The sequence below is a fragment of the Astatotilapia calliptera genome, chromosome 14, assembly GCF_900246225.1.
Source record: "Astatotilapia calliptera chromosome 14, fAstCal1.2, whole genome shotgun sequence".
Taxonomy (NCBI): Eukaryota; Metazoa; Chordata; class Actinopteri; order Cichliformes; family Cichlidae; genus Astatotilapia; species Astatotilapia calliptera.
In genome coordinates, this window is record NC_039315.1 from 36,037,101 (window position 1) to 36,058,640 (window position 21,540).

Consider the following 21,540-nt stretch of genomic DNA (forward strand, 5'->3'; position numbering starts at 1 on the left):
AGTAACTCAGAAACGGACTTGTTTCCTGCAGCCATGCCCTTCACAAGAATTGATACACCTGTAACGTTATTCGCGCCCAGTGTTTTGCATTTGTCGGTGCCTTAAGTTTATTTTGAGCTGCATACTGCCGCCAGCTGCATAGGAGACGCATTGCACCATTAAACCTAAATCGACAATTCATGTGCTATTACTTATGTCTGAGTAAAGGAGCAACCAATCACACAACTGGCTCCGCCCTGTCTCTCTTGATTGACAGACAAAGTCATTCTGCTGAAAAGTCGCATTATGAAATAAATAGACCATCGGGAAAAACGGGATTTTGAAATAAAGACTGACTTTGAAAAAAGGACATTTTGGAATATAAACGGCTGGAAATAAATAAAATGCCTCAGGAAAAATCTCTGTTATTGTGAAAAATAATGACCATGAAATAATATTTCACAATAATAAGTAAATTTATATAGCAGACTGGCTGGTGCCAGTCCGTGCACAGCTCTGTAGGTCAAGACCAGGATCTTAAAATCGACTCTAAATTTAACAGGAAGCCAGTGTAACTGAGATAATAACGGTGTCACATGTGAGTACTTGGAGGATTTTGTCAAAAGCCTAGCTGCTCGTTTTGCACAACCTGCAGACGATCCAGAGAACCTTTGCTTAGACACATAAACAGCGAATTACAATAATCCAAGCGTGACTAAATAAATGCATGTATGTATGTACCGGCTCACTCCTGGTGGCCGATTGGCGGGGCCGGGCGCCTGTGGCCCGGCTGGGCTCCTTCCGGGGGGTGGGATGCCCTTAGGCCTCTGGGCCTGAAGCTCGGTCCTCTCTGGCACAGCTGGCTGCCGGCAGAGCCCGCGGGCACGCCACTGCAATCCCCTCTGCACAAAGGGAATTGTCAGGAAAGAGATGGCTGTTTGGAGACACACCCCTTTTATTAATATTTTTGAAAAACAAGTTATGGGTACATATTTGCACATGTAGTACATAACAGTAACCTATAGCACACCAGAAAAATAGATTCGGACTACCTTTTAGGCTCAGGTGCAGTGACACAGCTTTAACAAGAAGAAAAGTCAGTCATTCACCACCATCTTTCTCTTCTTCCTGCACACTAAAACCACCAAAGTCCTCTTCTCCAGTGTCGGAACGAACAGGCTCAGGATGGCTTCGTCATCCACTCTCAGCTTCTCTCCTTCGTTGTCACTTTCAAAACCAAAGAAATCCTCGTTGTCAGTGTCAGAGTCGAACACCCTAAGAAGGGCCGTGGCGGTGTCCTCCTCTCCATCATGCAGCAGTCCAGCCCTTCAAAATCCGTTGGTGATCGTGGATGTTTTCACACTTTTCCACGCTGTCAGAATCCACCGGTGGAGTTGGGCATAACTTGCTTTTTGCAAGTTTATCGCCGCTCATCATCCACGACTCCCGCTGAACGCTGTTAAGGTTCAGAATATTGGAGATGGACACCAGAGGAAAAACCCACAATAACAACACTGGTCCGGTCGGGTTGAGTCAAACGATGATTTAATGATCACACACACGTGGGAGATGGACACTGTATGCAGACAGTCTCAGATCTCATCTCAAAAAACACATCACCATAGTTTTATGAAATCAGGGTATTAGAACGCCCCCTCATGCGTAGTGACAGGTGTAATACAATCAATGTTGACAATTTTATTTAACACAAAGAATAACATTGTCTCCTTCCCGAGGGCAGACGCTGACTGCCCCCGTCTCCTGGAACCGTCTGTACCCTGCTAAGACACAACATGGCAGCTACAAGGACTCTTTCATTTGTTAAGACCATCAGTGTGTATTGCTCTAAATCAAGTATATAATATTAAATGAATATTGCTGGATCAGCTACTTCTACTTAAAACATATTAAAACATGACTAAGCACAAAATCACCAAGAATAACATCTTATAAGTGCTGTGTAAGCGCGTGCGGCCTTCCAAGCTCAAAGCCTTTGCCCTCCATAGATCAGCCAGACTCGCGCTGGCTGTAGCTTTTAACCTTTAATTACCTTGAGCACAACTCTAGAATGAGCAACAAACTGCAATGTGTATGGAATGATCATGGTTACATCTGCAATGAAAAATCATGTTATTATTCTGGTACCTGTAAGAAAAGATCAAACTAAAGTTATCACCATCACTGTAATGCAAAGAATAATGTAAGGTCAAAAACTCCAATTTATGCTTAATGCAAAGCTGGTTATATACTTCTAATGAACTAATAATGCCATATTAAAATATTAAATGATAATGAGAAAAACATCCCCTCCTTATTCTACAACGCGTAGTGCTACTTTGAAGTTTGTTTTTCGCGCTACTTCGTACGGCACTACGTTGCCTGGCGGACGGACATGTGACTAACATACCATTCTTGAACCCCGATCCTTCCGCCAGGCAACGTTGTGCCGTACAACAGCGGAACAAACAAAACAAATCGTCTTACGATATGACAAAAATCATGGACAATCCATAGAAAAGCCGCACCTGACTAAAAGCCGCAGGGTTCAAAGCTTGTGCAAAAAGTAGCGGCTTATAGCCCGACAATTACGGTATTTAAAAGTAGAATGGGAGGCAGAGACTTCAGTTTTCAGGCCCCTCTTCTGTGGAACCAGCTTACCTTAACAGTATCATAAAATCAGTTTTACTTTTTTATAGCAATGCATGAAATAGCAGATATTAAAAAAAAAACCCTCACGACCTTCATTTACAGATAGCTGTGGAAAAACAATAGAAACAAAGGATTTTATTTCAACACAGATTATATCGACACTTAAGGTTTTATTAAGTCTGAAAAAAGGCATGCATGCTTTAACATATCACTATGACATGAAAATAAAGGAATTCTTTAAATGAGGGTCTTTGCTTTTAAGTCAACATGTACACAGTGTAGGTGTGTCCCTGTGAAGTCACATGTACATCCATCAGACGTCTAAGCCGTGGCATTGAATGTCCCGTGGAAGCCATAGGGGATGTTGACAGGTACCACCGCCCTGCCCAGCTCCTCGAATGTCTTGGCATCTAACACCAGAAGGAATGTACTCTTGTCCTGGAGAGAACAGAGACATGGGTAAAGAAATACTTGGTGTACAAGACAGTGTAGAAAACACAACGGCACGATGTCCAAGCTCGTGCTCAGCCATGTTTTACATTTGTATGAGGAAACTGTATCTATAAAGAGTACCCTGTCCAAAATGGCTGAGCCTGACTAACCTCGTCTGGAGTGATGACCACAGACATGATGACACCATCATCCTCCTCTGTAGCATTAGGAGAGGGAACAAAGACCGGCTCAGATGGATACTGACCAGGATGTTCCCACACCTGTGAGGGAACATTTACACACAATATCACATTCATGATGATAAAAGAAAAATCACAGTAACAATGCTATCTCAATACCTGTGGGACAGTCCTCTCTAACTTTGTTTACTGTTTGTTAACTCCATATTACCCACAATTTTTATGGATTGTCTTCAGTCTTATACTAGTTATATACCAGGGGTCCCCTGAGGCCTGGTATATAACTAAGGCCTGTTGTTTTTCAATACAACATTATATAATTTCACAATGACACAAAAAGTTACTACATATACATACAGTAATATACTACACTAGATTTCTATATTACCAAGGCTGACATCAGCATAAAACACTTTAATATAACCCTTTCCCCTTTGGGGTGAGTTGCGCTCTCTGTGAATGAACTAAAATAGAAACAGATATAATTGGTTCTATCTGGAAACTGTTGATTTCAGTTGTGGGGGTTAATTTGTTCCACAGATTGGAAATGCGAGCTCTCTTTTCTTTGCTCCAATAAAACAACGTGCCTTCATGCGTTTTCCGTGGAGATCCATCTTAATCAGCGTGTCCCCTACAAGGTGTCTAAAGCCACAGCCATAGAAGTAGCGGTAGGGATGGGTGTTGAATTTGTGATAGTTGATCTGAGGAAACTCCAGACCTCCGTATTCATGGAGATCCTCCCCATGCAGGTCCTCATGAGTACAGAACACCTGCACAGGTTTAAAAAAACAAAAAAAGCAACACAGGTAATCACTGAGATTCAGGTAGTGAAAGTGCTATTAAAATGTCAACATGTAGCAAAGTCAAATTAAGCGTTTATATAGAAGTCAGAATGTAAATAAGTTCCAAAGAAAGAAGAAATAGGTTTGTTAAAGCATGTAAATTTTAACTACCATAAGATTGATAAAATCTTAATGTCTGTGTGAAAAAGTAAAATGAAACGGAGAAATTCAACATACCGTATTTTCACGACCATAAGGCGCACTTAAAAGTCTTAGATTTTCTTCAAAAAGTACGGCGCGCCCTATAGCGCAGTGCGCCCTGTGTGTTGTAAGGAGGACGTAGTAGAGAACACCATGAGAACGCTAAAGGGTGAAGTGTGGGCGTTGATCGTATATACCGGACAATCGCACATACCTGTCTAAAAGACCGGGTATGTGCATTATGTGGAACATCGTTGTTTTAACAACCCTGAAAATGGCAAAGAGACACGCTTATGAAGCACAGTTTAAACTGAAGGCCATCAGCTATGCGGAGGAACATGGAAATCGAGCAGCGGCGAGAGAATTTAAGATTAACGAATCGATGGTTCGCAAATGGAGGAAGCTAGAAAACAAGCTCCGGCAGGTCAAGAAAACGCAGCTGAGTTTCCGCGGACATAAGGCGAGGTGGCCCGAGTTGGAGGAAAGACTCGAGCGGTGGATCATCGAGCAAAGAGCGAGCTGGAGAAGCGTTTCGACGGTCACCATTCGGCTAAAAGCAGTTTCACTAGCTGAAGAGATGAACATTGAACATTTCCAAGGAGGTCCGTCTTGGTGCTTTCGTTTTGTGAAACGGTGCCATTTTTCCATCCGGACCAGGACTACGGTAGCGCAGCAACTTCCAGCGGATTATAAGGAAAAGCTGGCCATCTTCCGCTCCTACTGCAGCAAACACATCGGCGACAAAAACATCCAGCCCAGCCACATCACTAACATGGGCGAGGTCCCGCTCACTTTTGACATCCCGGTGAGTCACACTGTGGAGAAGAAGGGGACCAGCATGGTAGCGATACGCACAACAGGGTATGAAAAGTCTTCTTTCACTGTTGTGCTTGGCTGCCATGCTAATGGACAGAAACTGCCGCCTATGGTGATTTTTAAGCGAAAGACTTTGCCTAAAGAGAAGTTTCCAGCAGAAATCATCATTAAGGCAAATGAAAAGGGCTGGATGGATGAGGAAATGATGAAAGAGTGGCTGAGGGAGGTGTATGTAAGGAGACCAGGTGTTTTTTTTTTTTTCCACGCATCACCATCGCTCTTAATTTGTGACTCTATGCGTGCCCATCTCACAGCCGATGTGAAAAAACTAGTGAAACAAATGAACTGTGAGCTTGCTGTCATTCAGGAGGCCTGACAAAGGAACTCCAACCGCTGGACATCGGTGTGAACCGCCCGTTCAAAGTAAGGCTGCGAGCGGCCTGGGAGCGATGGATGACCGATGGAGACCAGTTTCACCAAGAGTGGAAGGCAGCGCCGGGCGAGTTACGCCACAATTTGCCAATGGATTGTAGATGCTTGGGCTAACATGTCTGCTGGCACTGTTGTTCGAGCTTTCGCAAAAGCCGGCATCATTTCCGAGGAGCCGCACGGCACGGAAAGTGACTCTGACAGTGAAGAAAGTGAACTTGGCATGTTTGATGGAGATTTAGCGCAGCTGTTCAATTCAGACACAGAGGATGAGGACTTCGATGGGTTTGATTGATGATAAAAATGTGAGTACCAAAATTTGTTTTGCTCCTGCTTTATTTTTAAATACGCACACTTGTATGCTTGTGTGTTGTTGATGATGACGATTACCGGTAATAGAAATGTGAGTAAGGTACCGAACTCAGGTTTGCTCCCGCTTTATTTTTAAATACGCATACGGTACTTGTATGCGCCCTATAATCCAGTGCGCCTTATGTGTGTGTTAAATACAGTAATGGCACACATAACTGAGACTGCGCCTTTTAGTACAGTGCGCCTTATGGTCGTGAAAATACGGTATGCATTCTGTAAAGTGCTGATGGCTGTACATTAATACCTTGTTCTTGGCAATTCTTACAGAAGTAGCTATGCTGTTTGGCCGGGTAATCAAGTTCTGGTTGTAGGGTGTGTCGCGGTCAACATTGAGAGGCAGCACAAATCGCCGGGGGAAGGCTCTACTCAAGGTGTTGTACACCTGACGAGGAAGATCTTGTTAACTTCAACAAACCATCTTTTCTTCAGATAAACCAAAAGCAGCATAATCATTTTCCATAAACTGCACAGGAAAGTCAGTAATGAGCTTTACTTAACTGACTTACCTCATCAAGAGCTTCTCCAGACTTGCGCATGTTCTGGATGTTGTAGTTTGTGATTGCCTGGCCATCATCTGATGCACACAAATCTATGATCAAGAATCCATCCTCCTCAAATGCATTGATCTGATGGAAGGTTGATAGTGGCTTTGCAAGATACTTGATGGAGCTTACCTGAAACACAAAAACAACAATGGAAATGCACTGTGGCACTAGTTCAGTTCTGCGTTCTAGCTCAAGTCAAATAATTGTACTTAATATTTTATTAATGTGACTTAAATATTATTTCACATTTCTGCAAATGCAAATGCAAAAAAAAAAATTATTAACTAAACTGAACATTTATTTGTTTCTTCTGAAATCTTTGTAACATAAATCATCACTCTACCTATTGATACAGAGCATCAGGTGTCAGACGGAAACTTGCTTTTAGCCCCTTCCTCTTTATTTTTCAGTTATGCTAACATAATCCGTATTCAGATTACTATTATTTGTCATGATTATTTGCTGATTTGACAAAAATGTTTTTATTGCACTTTTATTGTTGCTTTTATCTTGCATTTGCAACAAAACACTGCTTTCATATCTTCACATTTGTACCCTAACCCTATCTTTGCATTCAAATATTCACCTAAATTCAGTATCTCTCTTAGAAGAAAAATAAAATGCATTCATTAAAAATAGATGACCAAAACTTAACTCAAAATTCAATCAAGTCACAGGAACAATACTTATGAGACTTGGAAGAATACTTTTTATTGTGAATTAAGTTTACCTTACTTAATCACTTAGTTCATTTTTGCATGTTAGAGTCCTACCTTCCCAGAGTGTTTGTGGATCAGATGGAAGATTGTGTTGAGTTTGGGGTCCCAGAATATGCTATCACTGATACTTTTTCCTCTTAGCTTGCCTGTCACAATCTTCAGCAGGTCCAGCTTGATGGGCTGTTCAATGAACACCACGTAGTTCTCAGACATTGCTATAACAAAATGAGAAGAAGTTTCTATTTATGATTCTTTGCAGCGGGACTCAGCTCCAGTAAGACTATAGGACTATAAGAAAACCAATGATTTAAATCATTTTCATTCCATGCATCAACTCAGAGTACCACTCCATTGTGATACCTGTGCTTTTTTATTCCCAAATTCAAGATGTGCATGCTTCACTGCATGAGACTTTTTGCTCACCAAAGCTGTGATAGTATGAAGGTTTGGTCTTGTCCACTGAAGGAATCGAGCACAGCACTGTGGCTCCCTCCAGGGTTTCATCTTCTGTTTTCTTGGTTGGTGGCACTTGGATAATGTTGTAGTATGATCCTGTCATGCCAGATACTGTTAGATCTTTGATCCGTAACCTGTAGTGTGGAAATGGATCTGATGTTTCTTAAATACCTTTCGAGGTGTAGGAATTTCCCATGTTGTATGTCATACCATCAGGCTCAGTATGAGGGTGTGCTGTGGCTCCATTCACAGCAATGAATTTGCTCCAGTCCACCTAATAGAAACAAATGCAATGGCACAAAAGGTTTGCAGTTTTTATTGCTTCTATACCTACTTTTACCGTTTGATACATGTGCCACTAAAACTTCAGCTGCACGTATATCATTACACTCATGGTACCTTTTCAGTCTCCAGTGTGTCAGGGTCCACCTTGTGCATGATGTTGGTTTCTGTACTGACATAATAGTCACCTTTGTAGGTCACAAAACTCACATTGGCATTGTCTGTGGGCTCTAGAGGGAAAGAAAGCTTTGAATTACTTATTCTATAGCAAGTGCATCAACAGGCTGCTTTGTCTTCAAGATACTCACTGTGTGATTCAAATCTTGACAGGAAGCGCTGGAAGACATTTTTACAGGGGTCCGGCATGGTTACAGTCCCAAACTCAGATATAGCAATGCGATTGTGCTCCTTGTTGGTCTGGTAGCTGTCGCTGGATAGGAAGCGGCTTTTGTAAGTCACTTGCCCATTTGATATTTTGAACTGGTGCATGAGAGCCATGCCATCAAACCAGTGGTTAAATCTGGAGAGAAATAGATGCAATGCAGAGGGGAGTGAGCTTCATGATGTCTGAAGCAAATGGATAAACACACAAAGACGCAGCACTCACTTGTGGTTTCCGATCTCAAACTTTCCGGGCCCATTTCTCAGGAAGTTTCCTTTGATCCATTCTGGGATTGTACCAACGATCTGGGTGCTGATGGGCCTGGGGGTGTCCTCCACTGAGCTCACAATCTTCTCGATAGAAGGCAGACCGCGTACATTTGTGTAATGATTGATGTTCTTCACAGACTTAGATTTTTTGAGTGCTGTTGGAAAAAAACATAATCAGAAAGGACATTGTTATAATTTAAGTAAAATAATGTTAGTGTGTGCAGCTAGTAGCATTTAATGTTTACCTGAAGTATTCTTTTTCTGATGTTTGACAGTATCCATGGCTGTGGTTAAGCCTTCTGTAGCTTAGTCTCTCTTCTGAGATGCTGCTGGTTCGTACGCTGACTCCTGATTTTATACTGTCCTTCTGACACGTACCATAGAAACAGCAAAAAAGGATGCAGTCAGACATTTCATGCTTGTTTAACTCTGTGCAAAACAGAAGCAAATGGCAATCAAAAATGTAAGCAGTAACAGATGATCACTTTATCTGACTGGAAAAAACAGCAAATAACCGTGTCCAGTCTTTCAAATCATTCCTTTGACTCTTTTAGTTAAGCTTAATATGCATGGTTATATATAGCATGGTGAAACCAGATGAACTTGGCTTAGAGGGATGATTTTCTTTTGTTTTTGTATTTTTGCAGATGTACAGCAATCTTTTAAAAAAATATTTCAAATGGGAATATTCTATTTCTGAAATAATTAAAGCATTATAAAATGTTTTCTTGCTCTTTTACATTTGAGTTATCTGAATTAAAAAATAAAATGAGTTCCTGTTGTGTACTTGTCACATATCATATTTCACCAATATGCTCAAAAGAATGACCCATGAACAGGATGACTCTGCATTTTCTTGTGTCAGTAAGGACACTGTGAGTGCCACTGATGGAAGTTCATTTGGGTCCTCACAAAGCTAGCATCTCAAATTAAATTGAAAAAGAAAATCTCTTGTTTCTCTTAACCTTACATTTGTTTAAATTAGCTTTAGGTATGAAATTTGAAAGTTATGAATTAAAGATATTGCATATCATTTTTAATAAGATACATTTCTTGTATCTTGTGATTTCATGTGACTTTCTCAACATCATTTTCTCTTCATCATATACATTCATTTTCTTTAAGAAGTACAACATTGTACATCCAGGCTTTATCCTTTTTAGGTGGGCCACAGAAGTAAGCCCACCGGGGGAGTGTTTTGTGACTTATCTTGGGTGCAGGTGGTACAGGCTTTCACATATTCTCGGGCATTCTGGGCTAAAGACGGCCACCAGAAAGAGCTTTCCAGAAAGGAGACAGTGCGTTGGATTCCAGGGTGACATGAAAATCTTGCTGTGTCTTGTTGGAGCACCTGGGCTCGTACCGACGAATGGACGTAGAGCCGCCCTGGGGGGTCCTGTCCCCGGATCAGGTTCGGTACGCTGGGCCTGCCGCACCATCGACTCAATCTCCCAAGGGAGGCCTCCTATGACACAGCCAGGAGGCAAGATCGACGCCTCCTCCCGATCCCCCTCAGAGGATGGAAACTGACGTGATAAAGCATCTGCTTTGACATTTCGGGACCCGGACCTGTAAGTAATGGAGAATTTGAAACGGGTGAAGAAAAGCACCCACCTGGCCTGACATGCGTTGAGGTGTTTTGCTGCCTGAAGGTAGGCGAGGTTCTTGTGGTCGGTCCACACAATGAAAGGCTGTGCCGTCCCCTCCAGCCAGTGCCGCCACTCCTCCAGTGCCAGTTTGATGGCGAGTAGCTCCCTGTCGCCAACATCGTAGTTTCACTCTGCTGGTGAAAGACAACAAGAGAAGTAAGCACATGGATGGAGTTTATCTTCAGTCTTCTGAGAGAGGACGGATCCCACGCCTGTATCTGAGGCATCCACCTCCATGATGAAGGGTTGGTTGATATCCAGCAGGGAGAGGATGGGGGCGGAGGCAAAACGTTGTTTCAGATGATCGAATGCCTCAGTGGCTACCTGCCCCCACTGGAACAGAACCTTAGGGGAAGTGAGGTAAGTAAGAGTTGAGACAATTTTGCTGAAGTCACAAATGAAGCGACGATAGAAATTTGCAAACCCCAAAAAACATTGAAGCTGCTTGTGGTTTGGGGGTGTGGTCCACTCCAAATCCGCTTTGACCTTTCCAGGAACCGGTCTCAAGTTCCCCTGCTCAGTTATGAAACCAAGGAAGGAAACGGTGTTTACATGAAACTCACACTTCTCTGCTTTGACAAAAAGGCGGTTTTCCAACAATCTTTGTAATACCAGTTTGACATGTCTTTTATGTTCTGCCACTGACCTGGAGAAGATGAGTATATTGTCTAGGTAGACGAAAACAAAGTGGTTGATGAAGTCTCTGAGGATGTCATTCACGAGAGCTTGGAAGACTGCTGGGGCATTTGTTAATCCATAGGCATGACGAGATATTCAAAATGTCCCAGGTGGGTGTTGAATGCCGTCTTCCACTCGTCCCCCTCCCTAATGCGAACCAAATGATTAGCACTCCGGTGGTCAAGTTTACTGAATATCTTCATCCCGTGGAGTAGCTCAAACACTGAGGTCAGCAGGGGCAGCGGGTATTTATTCTTGACAGTGATTGCATTCAAGCCCTGATAGTCAATGCATGGCCAGAGGGACTTATCTTGTCAATAAAGAAAAATCCTGCTGCCAAGGGAGTAGATGGCCGAATGATTCCCACAGCCAGTGAGTCGGTAATGTACTCCTCCATGGCTTCTCTTTCTGGCTGCGATAGGCTATAGAGTTGGCTGGTAGGCAGTGGGGCTCCTGGTAACAAATCAATGGCACAATCATAAGGCCGGTGTGGGGGAAGAGAACGAGTGCGATTCTTACTAAACACCTCCGCTAGTTCATGGTACACTGAAGGAACTGCTGTTAGATCCGGAGGAATCTGTGGGGGTGACGCAGGGGAGCCGACGGATGGAATGGCGGATTTTAAGCACGTCATGTGGCATCCTTCCCCCCATCTAGACACACAGCCAGCCTGCCAATCAATTAGTGGATTATGTTGCAACAGCCAAGGATAGCCAAGAACTATAGACAAGATAAGCGGCGTCAGCGGGGCTTTGAAAACAAACAAACTGATTAATTCAGAGTGATTTCCAGACAAACACAGAGTGACAGGTTCAGTAACGTGGGTGACATCAGGCAAACGCTGTCCATTCAGAGATGAGGCTCGAAGAGCATGAGGCAGAGGTTCAATAGTTAAGCCCAGTTTTTTTAGCAAGTGATGCATCAATAAAACTCTGTTCTGCACCTGAGTCTCTCAAAGCCTTGAGTGAGTGAGTGGTGGTGTGAACAGTGAGCCTAGCTTTCAACAAAAGATGAGGAGGGGAATGTGCAATGTTTATTTCGCCCACCAGTACCCCCCCCCCCCCCCTTTTTTTACTGGCGTGCATGCCCTTTTGCCTATGTGGCGCAAACGGCGATGAAATGTCCGTGACGGCCACAGTATAAACACTCACCGGCCATGAAATGGCACTGCCTCTCCGCTGGCGTAAGCCGGGCGTGTCCGATTTGCATCGGCTCCGCCTCGCTGGGACTCACATCCATCGAGGCCGGCTGTTGTGGTGAAGCAGCACTTCCAGCAACAATCCCAACACTGAGCGGAGCATGCTGGGAAACTGAGTGTCACGTCCCGCGGTGCCCTCGCAGACGCTCGTCAACGTGAATGCACAGGGTCATTATTTCAATCTGGCTTTCGTAAAGTTCATTCCACTGAAACAGCCCTTCTTAGAGTTTCTAATGACATTTTGTTACAAAGCGATGCAGGTAAATGTTCTGTTCTCTTAATGTTGGATCTTACGTCGGCCTTTGATACTGTTGACCATTATATTTTACTTAACAGGCTGAAACACTGGGTCGGTGTCTCTGGGACTGCATTGAAATGGTTCTCCTCGTATCTCTCTGAACGATATTCTTCTGTGGCAGTTTCTAAGTATAGATCATCTTCTGCGTCCCTGTCTTTTGGTGTGCCACAAGGCTCTGTGCTAGGGCCATTACTGTTTTTAGTTTATTTACTCCCTCTTCAGCACATTTTGAGCCCTTTTGAGGATATTTGTTACCATTGTTATGCAGACGATATCCAACTCTATATATCTTTTAAACCGGAAGAGGCTTCTAAGCTGCGGCTTTTAAATGTGTGCTTGGAAACCATTAAAGGCTGGATGGCTGAAAACTTCCTCCAACTAAATGAAAGTAAAACCGAAGTCCTCTTATGTGCCCCAGATAGACATATACCCAGTATAATAAATGCTCTTGGTCCTCTTTCAACGTTTGTAAAACCATCTGTCAGGAACTTAGGGATTATCCTTGATCCTGCTCTTACGTTAGATAGTCATGTTAAATCTCTTGTTCGGTCTTGCTTTTATCATTTAAGAAATATTTCTAAATTGAGCTCTATTATATCCTATACCGAACTGGAGATTGTTATTCATGCTTTTATCTCTTCACGACTGGACTATTGCAATTGACTGTTTACTTGTTTAAATAAAGGTTCTTTGGAGCGTCTGCAGATCGTTCAGAATGCTGCAGCAAGACTTTTGACGAAAGCTTCTAAATTTTCACATATAACACCGTTGCTTATGCAGTTACATTGGCTTCCTGTTGAATTTAGAGTCCAGTTTAAGATTTTGGTTTTAACTTTTAAGGCTCTTCAACAACAAGCACCACCATATATTATTGAACTTTTACAGCCCTATGCCCCTAGTAGGTCTCTGAGGTCGAGTAGTCAGGGCCTACTTGTCATTCAGTATACGAGACTGAAAACTAGGGGTGATAGAGCTTTTGCTACTGTGGCCGCCAGACTGTGGAATTCCCTTCCTCAGGACTTACGATCCGCTGATTCATTGATTACTTTTAAAAAACAGCTAAAAACACATCTTTTTAAAACTGCCTTTTGCTAACTTTGTTTGTATTTTGTCTTTTTAATCTGTTATATCTTGTAAAGCACTTTGTGATCTCTATCTAGAAATGTGCTATATAAATAAAATTTTACTTACTTACTTACTTAAAAAGCTGAGAGATGATGGCAATTCTCTCGTTATGAGCTCATCCTTCAAATCCTCCTAAATATTGTTGAGCAGAACCTTCTTTACTGCCTCTTCACTCCACCTGGTCTCTACAGCGAGAATGCGGAAGTCAATTGAGAAGTCAGCTATAGTGCGTTTACCTTGTTTTAGATTTAGTAGACGCTGTGCAGCAGCAGAGGGCCCGCCGTCCTTTTCAAACATGCCTTTGAATTCAGACAGGAACTCGGGATAGCAGATATTCGGCAGTGTTTTCAATAATTCCTGAGCCCACTGAAGCACGCGGTCTCATAGCAGCGGAACAAAGAAAGCAATCCGGGCATCGTCCCTGGCATATGTTTTGTTCTGCTGCCGAAAAAACAAGGAGACTTGGGCAAGAAAACCGGAACATTACTCTAGCTCACCTGTAAACAGCTCAGGGCTTGGCATCGTCCTCCCCGGGGCTTCTAGCCAGGCAGCGGGAGGGTTGGGGGGTGTAGCAGCAGCCTGGGGACTCGGAGATGGAGAGGGACTTACACACGGAGATTGATTTACGCTCGGAGAGAGTCGGCTTACCAGGGGTGTGCGCTGAGCGAGACCCTATATGAGGGCGGAGAGCTCTTTATTAATGTGGTGGAGCATCTTCTTGTGCTGCTCCAGCAGGGCTTCCTGAGTGAGGAGAGCCCGTTGAACAGGGTCAGAATCCGCTGAGTCCATAGTGGCTGGATCGTTCTGTCACAGATTATTAGGCAGAGGGCTCACTCGGAGGACTCTGAAGTTTAGAGAGAAGGTGAGGGTTTATTTACAATGTGGCACCAAGTGAGGATTTATACATATATACAGTGAGACAGATAACACGGGGCTCCAGGGAGTGGAGGGGGGTCAAAAGGGGAGGGAAGGTCCAAGGCAGGTGCACACACGCTCCTCTTCAACTCAATCCACTCCAAAATGCTCATGCTCACTCGCACACAATCACAGGAATCCAGACGGCAGGGAAGATGGGCAGAGAATCTAGGCCTGTACACAGAGGAAAATAATGTTAGGAGGATGCTCTATTTCAAAAGGCTCTAGCCTCAAAAGGCTAGGCTACACTGACGGTAGGTAGTGTGACGATCCAGCGAGGAAGCAGCCTCTCTTGCCATCTTAAGTAGTCTGCCAGCATTAGTGTAAATGAGCCACAGGTGTGTGTTCAGGGCGGGTTCATAGGCGGGGAATCAAGGTCCAGTTCTGCCCTGTTGGGAGAGGCGAAGACAAAAAACACACACCACGACCTCTCCAGATCTTGAGAACCATGACATCAGGGGCTTGTTGTTGGGGGACTTTTGCCCCCTGGTAGGGTCTCCGATGGGAACTTGGTCCTAGGTGAGGGACCAGACAAAGAGTGATTCAAAAGACCCCTATATGAGTATACAATCAAGGGAACAGTTCACTCTGTCACCCAGGATAGGGTTACTGAGGCCCCGTTCTGGACCCAGGCATGGGAAGGGTGTCTGAGGGCGAGAGTCTGGGAGGAAGAAGTTTATATTCATATACTGAATATAAACTTCAGTATATGAATATAAACTCATATACTGAATATAAACTTCTTCCTGGGGCCAGGCCCCATGGACTATATTTACTCTGCGGTGGTTGGATGCATCAGCAGGGATGATGAGACAGAGTACCGGGCTGTGGTCGACTCCTTTGTCACGTGGTGTGAGCAGAATCATCTGCAGCTCAACGTGGCAAAGACCAAGGAACTGATCGTGGACTTCAGGAAGACCAGGAAACACTTGACCCCTGTTTCAATCCAGGGGGTCAGTGTTGACATTGTGGAGGACTATAAATACCTTGGAGTACACATTGACAATAAACTGGACTGGGCTAAAAACACCACAGCACTTTACAGGAAGGGCCAGAGTCGTCTCTATTTTTTGAGGCGACTGAGGTCCTTCAACATCTGCCAGAAAATGCTGAGGATTTTCTATGAGTCTGTTGTGGCCAGTGCGATCCTCTATGCTGTTGCATGCTGGGGGAGCAGGCTGAGGGTCGCAGATGCCAACAGACTTAATAAACTGATCCGTAAGGCCAGCAATGTTGTGGGGATGGAGCTGGACTCCCTCAAGGTGGTGTCGGAGAGGCGGATGCTGTCCAAGATAAAGACAATGTTGGATAACACCTCCCACCCACTCCATGACATGTTGGTCAGCCACAGGAGCTCGTTCAGTGAGAGACTGAGATTACCGAAAAGCACCACTGAACGACACAGGCCTGTGGCCATCTCCCTGTACAACGCATCCAGTTAACACACTGTTTGCTGCTACAGCTACACGTTTCTTTTCCAAATATTTATTTATAAGTGACGTATGTATGTATGTATGTATGTATATATATATGTATATATTGTACTATTCTTAGTTAGCGTATTGTCTGTCTTGTCTTAATGTTGGTTTAAAATGGAGCACTGTAACAAAAAATAATTTCCCCCAGGGATCAATAAAGTATTCTGATTCTGATTTATGTTGGTTTAAAATGGAGCACTGTAACAAAAAATAATTTCCCCCAGGGATCAATAAAGTATTCTGATTCTGATTCTGATTCTGATTAGTCCATGAGGCCTGGCTGGGCCCACCCTAGATTGCAGGTTGATGATCGATTTTGTAATCGTATCACCAGACCTGCGGCCATATGTTCTGGACACTAGCGTAAAGAGAGGGGCCGAGCTGTCAACGTATCACCACTTGGCGGTGAGTTGGATCAGGTGGCGGGGGGAGGATTCAGGACAGCACCTAAATGTATAGTGTGGGTGCGCTGGGAACGCCTGGCAGAGGCCCCGGTCTCTAAGATCTTGAATGCACACCACCGGCAAAGCTTCAATAGCATTCCAAGGGAGACTGGGGACATTGAGTCTGAATGGACCATGTTCGGCACCTCCATTGCCGAAGCTGCAGCATTGAGCTGCCGCCGCAAGGTGGTTTGTGCGTGTGGTGACTTCTGAACTAAATAGTGGACGCCAGAAGTAAAGGGAGCCACCAGGCTGAAGAAGGAGTCCTATCAAGCTTGGTTAGCCTGTGGAACTTCGGAGGCAGCTGATAGCTACCGACAGCCCAAGCGGAATGGGGGTTGGGGAGTGGCTGAAGCAAAAACATGAAAAAAGACTATCGGACTGCCTCAAAGAAATTCATGCAAACCATCAGGCGATTTGAAGACTGGTTTCTGCGGAGGGTGTCTTCCAACTACAGGAGGATCACACTCCTCAGCCCTCCTGGGAAAGTTTATACCAGGGTGCTGGAAAGGACAGCCCATCCATTAGTCAAACCTCGGATAAAGGAGGAACAATGCAGTTTTTGATCTGGTCATTGAACACTGGACAAGCTCTTTACCCTCTCGAAGATACTTGAGGGTGCATGGGAGTTTGCCTAACCAGTCTACACATGTTTTGTGGACCTGGAGAAGCCATTCAACTGTGTTGGAGGTGCTTCGGCAGCGAAGCTCTCAAATGACCGATCGATGTATGTCTCTGCCCTCACCTATGGTCAAAAGCTGTGGGTAGTGACAGAAGGAACAAGATATCGGATACAAGCGGCAGAAATGAGCTTCCTCCAAATGGTGGCTGGTCTCTCCCTTACAGATACAGGGAGTGCAGAATTATTAGGCAAGTTGTATTTTTGAGGAATAATTTTATTATTGAACAACAACCATGTTCTCAATGAACCCAAAAAACTCATTAATATCAAAGCTGAATGTTTTTGGAAGTAGTTTTTAGTTTGTTTTTAGTTTTAGCTATTTTAGGGGGATATCTGTGTGTGCAGGTGACTATTATTGTGCATAATTATTAGGCAACTTAACAAAAAACAAATATATACCCATTTCAATTATTTATTTTTACCAGTGAAACCAATATAACATCTCCACATTCACAAATATACATTTCTGACATTCAAAAACAAAACAAAAACAAATCAGCGACCAATATAGCCACCTTTCTTTGCAAGGACACTCAAAAGCCTGCCATCCATGGATTCTGTCAGTGTTTTGATCTGTTCACCATCAACATTGCGTGCAGCAGCAACCACAGCCTCCCAGACACTGTTCAGAGAGGTGTACTGTTTTCCCTCCTTGTAAATCTCACATTTGATGATGGACCACAGGTTCTCAATGGGGTTCAGATCAGGTGAACAAGGTGGCCATATCATTAGTTTTTCTTCTTTTATACCCTTTCTTGCCAGCCACGCTGTGGAGTACTTGGACGCGTGTGATGGAGCATTGTCCTGCATGAAAATCATGTTTGTCTTGAAGGATGCAGACTTCTTCCTGTACCACTGCTTGAAGAAGGTGTCTTCCAGAAACTGGCAGTAGGACTGGGAGTTGAGCTTGACTCCATCCTCAACCCACAAAGGCCCCACAAACTCATCTTTGATGATACCAGCCCAAACCAGTACTCCACCTCCACCTTGCTGGCGTCTGAGTCGGACTGGAGCTCTCTGCCCTTTACCAATCCAGCCACGGGCCCATCCATCTGGCCCATCAAGACTCACTCTCATTTCATCAGTCCATAAAACCTTAGAAAAACCAGTCTTGAGATATTTCTTGGCCCAGTCTTGACGTTTCAGCTTGTGTGTCTTGTTCAGTGGTGGTCGTCTTTCAGCCTTTCTTACCTTGGCCAAGTCTCTGAGTATTGCACACCTTGTGCTTTTGGGCACTCCAGTGATGTTGCAGCTCTGAAATATGGCCAAACTGGTGGCAAGTGGCATCTTGGCAGCTGCACGCTTGACTTTTCTCAGTTCATGGGCAGTTATTTTGCGCCTTGGTTTTTCCACACGCTTCTTGCAACCCTGTTGACTATTTTGAATGAAACGCTTGATTGTTTGATGATCACGCTTCAGAAGCTTTGCAATTTTGAGACTGCTGCATCCCTCTGCAAGATATCTCACTATTTTTGACTTTTCTGAGCCCGTCAAGTCCTTCTTTTGACCCATTTTGCCAAAGGAAAGGAAGTTGCCTAATAATTATGCACACCTGATATAGGGTGTTGATGTCATTAGACCACACCCCTTCTTATTACAGGGATGCACATCACCTAATATGCTTAATTGGTAGTAGGCTTTCGAGCCTATACAGCTTGGAGTAAGACAACATGCATGAAGAGGATGATGTGGACAAAATACTCATTTGCCTAATAATTCTGCACTCCCTGTAGGGTGAGAGATACGGCCATCCGGGAGATACCTCAGCTGGCCTAGGAACCCCTTGTTGTTTCCTGGAGGGGAGCTGGAGGAGGTGCCCAGGAGAGAGAAGTCTGGGCTTCTCTGTTTAGGTTGCTGCCCCCATGAACTGGCCCTAGATAAGCAGAAGAAGATGGATGGAGGATCTTAAATTGTATCTTGTAACTGTATCTAGCCTGTTGCAAAAAATAATTTCAAGAGGAAAGTACAACAGCAGGTTTCTACAATGATCTGCAAACTTTCCTGTAGGCTTTTTCATGTTTTGGGGCTGCATTTAAGCCAGTGATATTGCCAAGAGTCCCACCTCAACATTTCCTTTAAAAAAAATAAAATAAAAAATAAAAAATTGTCTGCTGCCCCTCACGCAAAACTGAGTCTGCTGGGTCCATGTTGTTGGGACGATTAAGAATTCAGGGCTGTGCAGGTTCCACTGGATTCTCATACTGAACATTGCTCACAACCTGCTCAAGTTGCTCCGGCTGTGGTTGTGCAGGGCTTGCTGACTGCTCTGGTGACTGGGGCTGAGGACTTTCTCTCATTCTGGGGACAGGAACGGGAGCAGAAATTGCCTAGACCTCAGCCACCTTCACCCTGGGAAGTTGAATAAGTGCAGGAACTGGTTGGGTCCTGGTGACACTGCACTCTTAGAACTGGGTTGGATGCAAAAATAGGCTGGACCTCAGCCACACTCACTCTGCGGATTGGCACAGGTGAAGAACCAGCCTCAGACTCTTAGGGGGAACACCAATCTCTAGGGGAGCAGCCTGTGGAACATTACCAACAGTCTTATTTATCTTATATATTTCTCAATTTACAGGCTGAGAAAAAAAGACTGTAAATTAGCTAGCTGAGAAATATAAATAGTCACCTAGTTCAGTTCTTCAGTTTAGTGGCTCAAAACCTCAACAAGAAACTTTATTATTCTCTGTCCCAGAAACAAAACAAAAGAAAAAAATAATGCCTCTAACAGGCCCAGACACAGAACCTCAGATGAGCTAGACAGTAAGCCCTCCAGTGAGCAGCAGGGAAGTGCTGGGCACCATCGAGGTGGAAGTGCTGGACACTGCAGCGTTGGAAAGTCACAAAACTGGAAAAAAGATTGTTTGAGGCTGCAGCACACGGCTTCGTAATTATTCCTCTGCTTCTGAGAATCCTTTTTCCTCAAGCAGGATGTGAGGGATGGAGGTGAGCTGGAAATTTTTTGTGGAATCGCCCCTCAACTCGGATACTGCCATTGTTGTTTTTGACTCACTACATTAGCCATATACAGAGCACTGATCAGGCTCTGTCCATCAATGTGTTTGCTAAGCACATAAAAATAATTATTATGCTGCATTGCTTGAAATCAAAATAAAACGATCTCTCACTTGTCATCTCAGTCAACAATGTCATAAAGTTTCTCACCAGGTGGATTACTCTCCTCGCTCCACACACACACACACACACACACACACACACACACACACACACACACACACACATATAAAAACAAAACCCAGCATTCCCCTGTGGGCAGTTTATCCTTCAAGCTCGGGTCCTCTACCAGAGGCCTGGGAGCTTGAGGGTCCTGCGCAGTATCTTAGCTGTTCCCAGGACTGCGCTCTTCTGGACAGAGATCTCCGATGTTGTTCCCGGGATCTGCTGGAGCCACTCACCAAATTGACCATGGTGGAGAATGACCGAGCTAAGATCCTGTGGGACTTACAGACGGACAAAATGGTGGTGGCTAACCAAGTGGACATAGTGGTGGTAGACAAACAGAAGAAGACGGCCGTAGTGATCGATGTAGCGGTTCCGAATGACAGCAATATCAGAAAGAAGGAACACGAGAAGCTGGAGAAATACCAAGGGCTCAGAGAAGAGCTCGAGAGGATGTGGAGGGTGAAGGTAACGGTGGTCCCCGTGGTAATCGGAGCACTAGGTGCGGTGACTCCCAAGCTAGGCGAGTGGCTCCAGCAGATCCCGGGAACAACATCGGAGATCTCTGTCCAGAAGAGCGCAGTCCTGGGAACAGCTAAGATACTGCGCAGGACCCTCAAGCTCCCAGGCCTCTGGTAGAGAACCCGAGCTTGAAGGATAAACCGCCCGCAGGGGCGTGCTGGGTGTTTATTAGGGGTGCAACGATACACAAAATTCACGGTTCGGTTCGATACTTTGGTGTCACGGTTCGATATTTTTTCGATACAAAAAAAATGTTCATGCCTTTTTAATTTGTCATTTATTAAAATTATAAATATATATTTTAACTCAAAAGTACAGTTTTTAAATTTAACCCTAACCCTTGTGCGTGTTTTTTATTTTGACAGCGAATGCGCACCTGCGGACCACTTATGTGCACACTGCAAAAACTCAAAATCTTACCAAGTATATTTGTCTTATTTCTAGTCAAAATTATCTCATTACACTTAAAATAAGACACAATCAGCTACAGGGCAACATTTCAGTAAGCTAAAGGAACTTGTTTCAAGACAGTGAATCTTGAAACTAGAGAAAAACTAGAGATTTTTCACTTGTTCCATTGGCAGATTTTTTCACTTATTTTAAGCTAAAATATCTTGTATTAAGTGAAAAAATCTGCCAATGGAACAAGTGAAAAATCTCTAGTTTTTCTCTAGTTTCAAGATTCACTGTCTTGAAACAAGTTCCTTTAGCTTACTGAAATGTTGCCCTGTAGCTGATTGTGTCTTATTTTAAGTGTAATGAGATAATTTTGACTAGAAATAAGACAAATATACTTGGTAAGATTTTGAGTTTTTGCAGTGCAGCCCTGGTTATTTAGCTCATCATATTGCAGCCACAGAAA

The 21,540-nt window shown here is 43.9% G+C and overlaps 1 protein-coding gene across 2 annotated transcripts; it reads right to left on the reverse strand.

Annotated features, from left to right (window-relative positions):
- Positions 1–2,748: 2,748 nt before the first annotated feature.
- Positions 2,749–14,289, reverse strand: LOC113036003 (beta,beta-carotene 9',10'-oxygenase-like). 2 transcript variants are annotated; one of them, XM_026191974.1, is made up of 15 exons: positions 13,959–14,289; positions 13,536–13,646; positions 10,128–10,296; positions 8,759–8,877; positions 8,470–8,668; positions 8,171–8,382; positions 7,980–8,092; positions 7,752–7,854; positions 7,548–7,676; positions 7,179–7,339; positions 6,367–6,534; positions 6,105–6,242; positions 3,848–4,030; positions 3,231–3,341; positions 2,749–3,066 (listed from the first exon to the last, which is right to left on the reverse strand). In XM_026191974.1, the coding sequence occupies exons 4-15, from the start codon at positions 8,793–8,795 to the stop codon at positions 2,950–2,952; spliced, it is 1,671 nt and encodes a 556-aa protein (XP_026047759.1). In that variant the 5' UTR covers positions 8,796–8,877; positions 10,128–10,296; positions 13,536–13,646; positions 13,959–14,289; the 3' UTR covers positions 2,749–2,949. The 2 variants fall into 2 exon arrangements, with proteins under 2 accessions (XP_026047759.1, XP_026047758.1); XM_026191973.1 differs by having other exon boundaries at positions 8,759–8,880.
- Positions 14,290–21,540: the final 7,251 nt, after the last annotated feature.